The sequence below is a fragment of the Capra hircus genome, chromosome 12 (assembly GCF_001704415.2).
Source record: "Capra hircus breed San Clemente chromosome 12, ASM170441v1, whole genome shotgun sequence".
NCBI classification, from domain to species: Eukaryota; Metazoa; Chordata; class Mammalia; order Artiodactyla; family Bovidae; genus Capra; species Capra hircus.
The window spans coordinates 55,064,438-55,076,642 of NC_030819.1; the positions used below are offsets into that span (position 1 = coordinate 55,064,438).

The 12,205-nt window shown below is 41.5% G+C and overlaps 1 protein-coding gene across 1 annotated transcript in view; it reads right to left on the minus strand.

The window, feature by feature from the left end:
- The window catches only part of FLT1 (fms related tyrosine kinase 1), a 207,481-nt gene that overhangs the window by 166,717 nt on the left and 28,559 nt on the right, over positions 1–12,205 (minus strand). The window contains exons 2-3 of the mRNA XM_018056600.1: positions 6,904–7,000; positions 6,042–6,271 (exon numbers count right to left, since the gene is read on the minus strand). Coding sequence (XP_017912089.1) covers positions 6,042–6,271; positions 6,904–7,000 — 327 coding nt within the window. The remainder of the gene's footprint in view (positions 1–6,041; positions 6,272–6,903; positions 7,001–12,205) is intronic.

The window sequence follows — 12,205 nt, forward strand, 5'->3', positions numbered from 1 at the left end:
AATTATGCAAAAGTTCTTGAGGGAAACTGGAAGTGCTGTATAAGCGATTATGTTGAATCTGTCCTAGAGTGTCTGTACCTTCAGTGTGGAGTATTTGTATTTGTTTGAGGGTCCCTAGCCCTGCAGAGCTTTTTCCCACTAAATACATTTATGTGAAGGAACAGCAATCATTCTCCCCCTGGATACTTGGGATTATTAGAGTTTAATCACTTCATGGCAAATAGATGGGGAAACAGTAGAAACAGTGGCTGACTTTCTTTTTCTGGGCTCCAAAATCACCGCAGATGGTGATTGCAGCCATGAAATTAAACGATGCTTACTCCTTGGAAGGAAAGTTATGACCAACCTAGACCGCACATTAAAAAGCAGAGATATTACTTTGTCAACAAAGGTCCGTCTAGTCAAGGCTATGGTTTTTCCAGTAGTCATGTATGGATGTGAGAGTTGGACTATAAAGTAAGCTGAGTGCAGAAGAATTGATGCTTTTGAACTGTGGTGTTGGAGAAGACTCTTGAGAGTCCCTTGAACTGCAAGGAGATCCAACCAGTCCATCCTAAAGGAGATCAGTTCTGGGTGTTCATTGGAAGGACTGATGTTGAAGCTGAAACTCCAATACTTTGGTCACCTAATGAGAAGGGCTGACTCATCTGAAAAGACCCTGATGCTGGGAAGGATTGAGGGCAGGAGGAGAAGGGGATGACAGATCACCGATTCAATGGACATGGGTTTGGGTGGACTCCGGGAGTTGGTGATGGACAAGGAGGCCTGGCGTGCTGTGGTTCATGGGGTCGCAAAGAGCTGGACACGACTGAGTAAATGAACTAACCACTTTTCAGTTATATACCCAGTGCATCTGATCATTTTTCCACCTGAAATGAAGCTGCTAGGTAAATCTCATTCATTTGATACATAAAGAAGAACCAAAGACAGGAAAATCTGTTGTGAAAATGCTCCAAACCACTTGCTTTAATAGACACAGAGAGAAAAACAATCAAGTAGAGAGAAGCAGAGGAGGTGAGTTTCTTTTACAGGGAAGAACGAGAAGATATCCACTCAACCACAGCACACGGGTCCCTGTTCCTCTTTGCCTTTTCAGCTATAATTCTTCGAGAGAAAATGATCTACTTCAAGAGCCCTGAAAATCTTGGGCCTGGAGAGCGGAGGGGTTTGGGCTGATTTCAAAGCATGGGGAACTCAATATGCTAAGTTCAAGGTCTTCTAACCAAATTGGAGACACTGACCAATTAAATACTTTGGAGATGCCATTAAAATCTCTTCTGGTCAGTCGCCTTATTTTACAGTCACAACTCATATATTACAATACCAATTGCAATGAAATCCTCGGACTTAGAAAAGGCTGATCTGGAGCCAATTTCTTGTGTGTACCAGAGTTATAAAAGAAATGTGAATATGTTCATTTTTATCTGCCAAGGGGATGACCACCAACCACCTAAGTAGCCCTGGTGTGTGTGTGTGTGCACGTGCATGCATGTGCAAGTAGTTCTAGCATATGTGTATGTGTGTACACATGTGCACGCTCAGTCATATGACTCTTTGTGACCCCCTGGACTGTAGCCCACCAGGCTCCTCTGTCCATGGGATTCTCCAGGCAAGAATACTTGAGTGGGTTGCCATTTCCTCCTCCAGGGGATCTTCCAGACCCAGGAATCAAACCTGTGTCTCCTGCATTGGTAGACAGATTTTTTTTTTTAACCACTCAGCCACTTGGGAAGCCCAATCCTGGCATGACCATTCAGCTAACATCTTTTTTTTTTTTTAATTCGCAGAACAGTGAGGAGTACTTTAGAATTTTCTTTATGACCCAGATTTTTGTAGCTACAATTGCTGGGGGTTCCATTCATTTTCTCAAAAGCAATTCTTTGGAAACACATATATAGCATTTTTCAGCTACTCTCTTTCAACAGTCATCCGTTAGGATCAAGCCAAGGGTGTAACAGGAGAGGATGTCAATTAGCATCAGTGTAAGGTAGTGAGAAAAAGCGCTCCTTGGCTGCGGGAGCAGGGCCACTAGCCCCGGTGCCTCTACAGATTTCAAGGGTCACCATCTCTCCTCCCTTCCACCACAACCCACCAGCTCACCAAGGTGGACTGAATCCCCCCAGTCCATCACCTTCTCTCCTTTCCCACAGTATGACGACAGTGACCTTGTCCCCAGCCCCTGCCTGCTGTTCATGTCTTATGTTGTCCTCTCTGATCTCCTCCTTCCACCGAGAATCTGACCACCTTACTCGGCTGCTAACACTTTTCCATCACTCCCCATGTAGCCTCACGTGAAGTGGATTTTAGGCCCTTTGCTTGTATAATAAAATGACGAGAAGAAAACCTCATAGGATTATTGTAGGAATTAGACAGTATAATGGAAATAAAACCATTTGTTTAAATAAAGTGAAACCACAAATGTAAGAAGATATATTAAGGGGAATTTAAATTTATCAGTAATTAAGTAAATTAGCTAACTAAAATTACTCAAGTAATTAAATTGATTTTAATGCATTATGTCAGAGGTATGATGGATTTATACAAGCTGTAATGTTAAAGTGGTAATATTGATTTTCCTCACATTACACATACAATATCAGATGTTGTGGCCAAATCAGTGCTCAAGCGGGAAGCGTCTAAATAATAGTTTAGCTTATAATCCATATATGGCACTTGACATTATGTGGACAAAGCTATGCAGTCCTGATTTTTCCTCTCAGAACTCTATTAAACCACAATAATAGTGTTTCTCATCGTTATAGAAAACCAAAAGAAAATGCCAACATATCTGCAGATGCTTACCAGGGGTAGAAATTGTCCAATCACATGTTCTAGAATAAATATTCAACAAATAAGTTATAACCAGTTGATATCTAGTAAGTAATCACAGTTGTGTGTTAGGACACACAGTTGTGTATGTCTCTCCAGAGACAAGTTTTGTGCCCCTGAACAAAATTAAACCTGTAATGTTGTAAATATTGATAAAAATGGAAGCCTAAGGCCAAATTTTCTCAGAAATAAAATTAGTAAGAGAATGCAAGTAGGAAATGCATAAAATGTTAGGCTACTTGGAAAAGTTACAACTGCTTAATGAATTACATCACAGCTAACTTGGGTTTGTGGTTCCCTGATAGCTCAGTTGATAAAGAATCCGCCTGCAATGAGGGAGACCCCAGTTTGATCCCTGGGTTGGGAAGATCCACTGGAGAAGGGATAGGCTACCCACTCCAGTATTCAGGCCTAGAGAATGGAATGTATAGTCCATGGGATCACAACAAGTTGGATACAACTGAGTGATTTTCACTCACTTCACTAATTTGGATTTTAGTAAAGTGTGATCATGAGACCAAAATTGTTCTACCAGGAAACAGACAACAAAATCCATGTTACTATTCAGAGCAGTATAGTTACAGACACCCAGCAAATGTTTCCTAAATATCTGTTCATCAAATCGATTAACAAACAAAGATTCAGAGGCTCTCCTATGGTTACTACTATTGACTCAAATATAATTTTTCTTACTAGTGCTATTTAAAAATATCGACTCCAAGATTTTCCCAATGAACACACAAAATAGTCATGATATTCCAGAGTAATGTCCTGTGAAACACAAACAGTACATTTTCCAGCCCTTCCCTCTCCAAGAATATGGTCTTTGGGATAGAGAATTTCCTTCTGTCCAACCAAACTGTGTGGGAGCCCTGAGATCCTGGGACTTGTAACTTTATGCTAATATTTGTGAACTTCTACCAGAAAGCAGACATAATACACACATGATACCGCAACCAGTACTCACACCCCCAGCCTCACACCAGACAGCAACAGCCAGTGATGGTGCTCTTTCCTACTTGAGGATGAATTCTAGGCCAATGTCAATCTCAACAGATATTCCACACAGCCCTGTTAATTGCTATGTGTATTCATTTGACAAATATTACTGAGCTCTTGCTATGAGCCAGGCACTGTACCCGGGAGGCAGTTTGCAGATAAAAGTAATTAAGGCGGACAGGGACTTTGCCCTCACAGGGCTCAGACTGACAACTGATTTAACACTCAGAGTGATGGTTATTTGCCAGATCTGCTCTGTTGTACAGTGGAAGTGGAGTTTCTAGTTCTAAACAGCTAAGTGTGTCTTCTATTTTCAAAGGGGATGGAAGCTGACAGTTTCTGCACCCCTCCATAAATCATGAGATCTACTAAGTAATGTAGCAGCTGGGTAATAACTGAGTGTTATTTCTTAGGGGGAAAAAAAAAGAGATGGTCTTCTTTCACTCATTTTAAGTATTTGATTTACAAGTCATGTTTTATGAGGAAGAACAAAGTGACAAGTCATCTTCCTTATTCCTTCCAGGGATCCATTTCTACTGTGGATTCAATAAAGCCACAGGAGAAAGTTTCATGAGAGTTTTAGAATGAATGAATTTTGCCTTCTCTTCCACTAGAGAGACAGGAACAGAAGTGTTTTCTTTCCTCTGCAAGGGGCAGAAAGAACATGACCTGCTACGTGGAGCTAGGAAAAGCGATCAGATGGCTGAGCATGAGACACGGTCCACTGCCGCTGGCACGCTTCGTGTGTCTTCTCCTAATCCTGCCCTCCTGTCCTGCCCACCATCCTCTCATCCATCTTGGGGAAGGTGGTTCTGCCTCCCCCCAAGCAGAGCTCCCTGGCCTCCTTCCTCCTCTTATTTTTAAGTGAACTGGTTGCATTCCTACGGTGGGGATTAGCTAGGAAGCTGGTGTCTCCTCCAGTTCTCCACCCACCCAGAAAAGTGCGAAGCGTACAAACAGGAGTTTGGCAGAGCGGAACGGAAGAGTGGCCCAATCAAAGGGGGATATATGGATACACACAGCTGATTCACTGCTGTTGTACAGCAGAAACTAACGCAACACTGCAATTAACCTTCAAAAAAAAATCACGCTGATAAGAGCTAAGATACTACTGCTAATATCATACTACTTACTGTTCTACTGTCTGTAAGACTAACCCTGCATCTGGAAAATTACATAGTAGGCTCCAGTAAAACACTGTCTAGTTGCCTTATTTAAAAAAAGATTCCCACCAAAGCCTAAGTCTATGTAGGTGCTGCCTTCAATGCAAAGACGCAGTTTACTAACTCACTGGGAGGAAGATCCACGATACTATTGACACTGACAGTTGGTTGTTTCCTTTTTTTAACCCGAGTTTCTGTCTTGAAGTGCCTACTAATTTTGATTTACACATTCTTAGAGCTCTCGCTAGAAGGCTAGAGTCTTGTGCAAGATTTGGAAACTGGCTGGAATGAAACAAGGAAGAACAAAGGGACAAGTTATCTTCCTGATTCTTTCCAGGGATCCATTTCTCCTGTCACTTTATATTTCTTTGAGGATTTTACATTTATTCCCTCTGAACATTATTTCATTTCTTCATTGGCCAAGGAGAGAAAAGCTTACAAAAATTATACTACAAAAATCATAACCAGAAAATGATTCAATTTTGTCTTTTGCCCTTTGCAGTGACACGTGCCAGCTCTTATATCATTACAATACTCGTTTGTGAACGTGAAATAATACTGTATCATGAATGGAATTAATTTTGTAACCTTCAAGCAACATTAGCAACACTACACTTACGAATTTAATAAAGAACAATGTTTTACAAGTTTGCGTATCAGAGAATGCAGTTGTGTGAAAGGACAAAAAAATCTTGTATTCTACTTTGGGCTTCTCAATTAAGAAATAGAACTAAAATCTTGCCATTCATTTATTCATACCGTGATGTGCCAGACAGTATTCTAGGAGACACAGATACAATGGTGAACAAAACAGACAAGAGTCGCCCCCGTCAGGGAGCATGCAGTTGACCAACTGGTCCTTGAAAATTCTGGTTGAAACTGACACTCAAGAAACATATTAACATGCACTCCACAAGTTTTGACAGCTAGGTAGAATCTCCTTCCTGGCCAATTTCATTCATACCCATGAGAAAAGCGCCCTTTCCATGGACCAGGTGGATTGATGACCCGCTGCACAGCTACAGAAAATGTGGAAAATGAAGCTCTTACCACTAATAAATATGTAGATGGTAGATTCTATTTTGTTCTTGGAAGCAGGTGTAGAGAGATATCTGCAGCTGTAGAAGCCGGTGTGGTAGGCCTGAGCCCCGTTCAAGGTCAAAGTGCTGCAGAACTTCTTGAGGTTCTTTCCACAGGCAGACTTAGTGATGTTAAGCTTCCCGCTTTGGTTTTCCCTGTTCACAGCTGCAGGCAGAGACCAGGCATGGGCAGCTCTTCCTCTGCAATCACAGAGGAGAAAACAAAACACCGTCAGGGTTAGGGCCAGAGCCAAAGCATTCATTTCATTACAAAGCACTATCCTGAGGTCTTCGGCTTCCCTAGCGGCTCAGACGGTAAAAGAATCTGCTGCAATGCAGGAGACCCGGGTTCAATTCCTGGGTCGGGAAGATCCTGGAGAAGGAAAACCCACTCCAGTATTCTTGCCTGGAGAATCCCATGGACAGAGGAGCCTGGTGGGCTACAGTTCATGGGATCACAAAGAGTCGGAGACAACTGATTTTTATATAAATACCATATATATATATATATATGCACATATATATATATAGAAAGAGGTCTAAGTCCAGTCATCTGCTTTATAGAAGGGTAACACATTTAGAAAAACATTTAAACAACTCAAAATGTTCAGGGCATCCCTTCCTCTGATTCCTTGTGAGTAATTCATCTCTCCGTAGACAAGTGAATCACCCTCCGTGGGAGGCTAGATGCATGTGGTTTGCACTTGGCAGATGGCAAAAGATCATGGCCGTCTACCTGTCTGCTCTGGGAGGCCATCTTTCTACTCCCCTGGGGAAGGGTTTTGCCTTAGGAAGGACAACCAGATGGTTCCCAAACCAATACAGTCACTCACCTGCATTTGAGATTCAGCCTCTGGCCAGCTTGCATCACGTACTGGGTGCCTTTTAAACTCAGTTCAGGCTCTTTTAATACTGAACCTGAACTAGATCCTGGAAAATAAAAGTTGAAGTGTATTATTCATTTTTCAAAAAAACATTTGACTGTTCCAGGTCTGGTTGTGAACTCTCGAGTTTCAACTTGAGGGATCTAGTTCCCTAACGAGGGACTGAACCCAGGTCTCCTAAATTTACAGCATGAACTCTTAGCCACTGGCCCACCAGGGAAGTCTCTTGAAATATGTTTTTTGAAAATTGCCCTCTCATCGTTTTCTTTTTTCTCTTTTAAGTTAAATCCTTTAAGTTCCTTTTATGGAAAGCTATAAATTGCATAAGCAAAAAAGTACATCTAATACAAATATATTTCATAAAATTTTTGTAATCTAAGACTTGCTTACAAGTATTATATATCCTACTATGCCAAATGACCTAAAAATATTCAAAAGCCCATTAATTTAGAACATTAATAAGTTCAATTTATGGTTCAAAAAACAACCATATTAAGAATATACTGTAACTTATTAAAATATTCAGGATTAAATATCAATGTCATCCAAAGTATATTTCTAATATTGAACCAACATGAGTCATTTGGTTATACAGGCCTGTCTGATCTTTTTTCTGAATACTTTTCCTGGATTCTAGACATAGTTCACTCATTAATTGAGTCATGGTATTTTGGGAAAGTCATTTCTCTTTCTGAACCAGTTTCCTCATGTGGAAAACTAATTATAGAATCAAAATCAGTTTTAGAAGCCACTTTGCTTATGTTACATAATCTCCAAGTTTCCTCTTTAGTGGAACAGAGAAGAGGGAACTGTCCATTCCTACGTGACACTTGACAAGTATATTTTGTGGGAATCATTGTGAGATCATGAGATCAGCTATGAAAAAGTGCATAAAGTCAACATCTCCATATAACACGGTATCCCCATACAACACAATATCCCTTTACAACATGATGTCCCTTTACAACACAACATCTCTGTACAACACAATATCCATCCATGGGATCTGCTATGGGACCCTGGCCAAGTCACTTCCCTCCAGATCTCAGTTCTCTTAACTGTAAGGCAGGAGACTGGACTGGATGACTCTGGGTCTCTGTCCATTTCTGCCATCCCCAGAGCCGGGATTCTTTGAGCCACTGGTGCCACATTAAGTTGAAACTCTGCTGAAGCTCTTGCTGATTTATCAGGAGATAGCTCCATCAGGAGCTTTCTCTTCCTCCCCTACTCTCTCCCTCCTCTTTGCCCTTCTTTTACCAGCTTTTTCCTGGTAAAAGCAGGAGTTTGGGGCTCAGGATTAGCAGGGATAAAGTTGGGGGAGGGTAGGTGGAATCTAGAAAAATGGTATAGATGATCTTATTTGCAAAACAGAAAGAGAGATACAGATGTAGAGAACAAGCATATGGACACCAAGAGGGGGAAAGGAGGGTGACAAATGCATTGGGAGATTGAGACTAACACATATACACTACTGATGCTATGGATAAAATAGATAAACTAATAAGGTCCTCCTGTATGGCACAGGGAACCCTCCTCAGTGTTCTGTGGTGACTTGGATGGGAAGGAAATCCAAAAGAGAAGGGATATATGTATACACAGGACCAATTCACTTTGTTGTGCAGTAGAAACCAAAACAACACTGTAAAGTCACTTTACTCCAAAAAAAATAATTTTTAAAAAATGGTCGGGCGAAGGAGAAAAGATATTCTCAGAGGGAGCGAAGTTACGTATGTGGAGCTGATCTTAGGGAATGTTTTCACATAAAAAATCAGCTTCCAGCTCTAGAACGGAGGGAGCTCAGCTTGGAGCTCTGTGATGACCTAAAGGGATGGGATGGTGGGGGGAGGCGAAGGAGGCTCAAGCAGGAGGCGATATATGTATAATTATGGCTGATGTGCAATGTTGTAGGACAGAAACCAACACAACATTGTAAAGCAATTTTCCTCCAACTAAAAAGTAAATCAAAACAATAAAATAAATGATGCAAAAAAAAAAAAAAAAAAAGGCTTCTAAAGTGGAATCCAAAGCAGAAAATGGGATCTTGGACCACAGACCTGCACATGTCAGGTTCCACAGGGAAGTCTAGCAACGCTCCCTAGTGTTGCTCTCAGGTTCTAATAGTGCAGGGAAAACGAGACGCGGTGGCGCAGCTGCACCGGAAGCTGCACGTCCCCATGTCCTGAAGGCATGCCCTCGGCATTCCCGAGCAGGCCGTTTCTTGGTATCCTCATGAGTGAATCGGAAAGCTGACAGGCACAGCGTGGGGACTTGGTTCTCTGTCACCTGAGTGGCAGGCATGCTGCCTGGCATGTGACAGATAGACACCCCTTGTCACCGATACCTAGCAGAATCACGCCCCTGCCCCACTCCCATCAGAGAATGCTTTCCTGGGTATGTGACTACAACAAAGATGTTAACATTATCTGCTTTCCTGGTGTTGCTGTTTCATTAAATATTTTTAAAGTCACTTTTAAAAAAAAAAAGATTATTTTTTAATGTGAACCATTTTTTAGTCTTTATTTGTTACAATACTGCTTCTATTTTGTGTTTTGGTTTTTTGGCCACAAGGCATGTGGAATCTTAGCTCCCTGACCAGGGATCGAACCTGTACCCCCTGCATTGGAAGGTGAAGTCTTAACTACTGGACCTCTAGGGAAGTCCCCAAAGTCACTCTTATATACAATAGGCCCTGGCATCGAATTACAGCTGGAACAAATGGTTCAGTACTGACTAGACTTAAGTTCAAATGACTGTACCATTGAGATCCAATTGGTCTATTAAATAACCTCACAGAACAGGCCAATGGATTCAGGTACCTAAAGAAAAATCTTGTCCTTTCCTCACCTTTTGAGTTTCCTGAGGCAACAAGTAGCTCAAAATCCATGACCCGGAAGAACACTAGGGCTTTCTAAAGCCACAGCCAGCAATTGATAATGCCTGCCCTGAAAAACACCTAGGCCAGGGCATGGAATGTTGAGGGTTTCATTGAGCAATTGTTCGTGGGTTGTAACAGGTCCACCCAAGCTTCCTGTGGAAAATTCTGGGCAATAAGTGGTAGGTGTCTCTGTGGTTTGTGTGCACATAGTGAGCTTTCCCATCCAGGAGCAGCCAAGGGGAAGATGCCTTCCTTCTCCTGGCAGGAGGTGAGTCTTCCGTTTTTTTCAGTTGCTATTTTGGTTTCCAAATTGTGTGACTCTTTGCTCTGTGAGCGCCTGAAACACCAGCACTCCTGACCCTTGTCAGAGAGAATCTTAAGCCTTAAAGAACCACCCAAATTCCAGCAGAGAGAAGTGTCACGCAGAGAAGATCCCTTAAAAAATATGCCCTCTGCACGTCCGTCTCTGCTGCCCCCACTTCAGCCTCCAACCAAAAAAACAAAACAACACAACCAACCTGAGGGATTAGCAAAGACACTGAGAGAAAAACAGCATTATGAGAAAGTTTGGGGGGAGAGAAATGTTGATAGAAGTATTTTGCTATAGAATTTGTTTCCACCAACATAATGAATTTTGTACTTGGAACAAGGAAGCTAGAAAAAAGTAGGTGATTGAAAGACAAGAAAGTAGAGGTATAAGGAAATGGTATTTTGAAGTAACTGGACACTTTGGGACATCACATTCTTCAGTTAATAGGAAACTAGAATCTCATAAAGATGAACAGAGATGCCAAAACTACAGTTCAAAAGGAAAACCAACAAAGGAAAAGTGAGACACTTATTCCTCAACTGCTCTGAAATTTCAATAGGCTTTAAAACATTTCTTTGAAGCAGTTTAATGCCCTTACACCTACTTGTGTAATGAAATATTTAACTAATGTTTTTTGAGTATCTCTGGCATGTCAGACATTTTTCCCAACTCGATCATGATGTGTATAAGGACGTGAATATGCACATATTCCAAGATCCCACATCTTCCCACCAAGGACGACTCTGTTTGCTCTGCTCATGAGTAGGTCAGAGTCACATTGTTCATTTAGAAATAAATCAACAGGATACTTCATTTCAAAGGGTGGAGTGCTATGACTTTACAATGGTCCCCCATTGTGAGGCTCAGATGGGGATCAGGACTTTTCACTGTTTGCCAAGGTAGCCTAGAAGCCTGGTTTAAAAGTTATTGTCCCCTCAGAGAACTAAGTGGTCTGTGAACAATTGTTTTCATCAAAGTTAACGACAGTAGAATCGTGGGGGTCCAAGGGATCTCCTTATATCAAGGAAATAACTATTTAAATAAAACCAAACAGAAAGCTCAAACAAAAAATTCAATCAACAACGTGAAAAGGCACTGCACTGAATGGGAGAAATTATTTGTAAATCATATATCTGCTAAGGGGTTAGTATAAAAAATGTATATTTAAAAAACCCACACACAACTCAACAGGAGAAAAACAAACCAGTTTTACAAATGGGCTGCTGCTGCTGCTGCTGCTAAGTCGCTTCAGTCGTGTCTGACTCTGTGCGACCCCATAGATGGCAGCCCACCAGGCTCCTCCATCCATGGGATTTTCCAGGCAAGAGTACTGGAGTGGGTTGCCATTTCCTTCTCCAATGCATGAAAGTGAAAGTGAAGTCGCTCAGTCATGTCCGACTCTCAGCGACCCCATGGACTGCAACCCACCAGTCTCCTCCGTCATGGGATTTTCCAGGCAAGAGTACAGGAGTGGGTTGCCATTGCAGAGGATCTGAATATTTTTCCCCAAGACAGATGATCAACACACAAAGATGCTCAACATCATGGGTCATCAGGGAAACGCAAATCAAAACCACAGTGAGATATCACCTCACACACAAAATGACTATTATCAAAAGGACACGAAATTGTAAGAATTGTGGAGAGGATGGAGAAAAGGGAACCCTTGTGCACTGTTGATGGGAATGTAAACTGTGCAGCCACTACAGAGAACAGAAAGAATTTTTCTCAAAAAATTAAAAATAGAACTATCATATGGTCCAGCAATTCCACTTCTAAATATTTATCTGAAGGAAATGAAAACACGGAAAGACATGCATTCACATGTTAACTGCAGCATTGTTTATAATGGTCAAGGCATGGAAGCAATCTGAGCATCCACTGATGGATGAAAAAAGAAGACGGATGGGTCTATATACTCACTGGAATACTACTCAGCTATAAAAAAGAACACAATCTTGTCATCTGATTCCATACAGATGGACCTGGGGGCCATTATGCTAAGTGAAATAAGTCAGAGAAAGACAAATATGGTATGGTCTCACATGTGGAATCCCCCCAAAAAA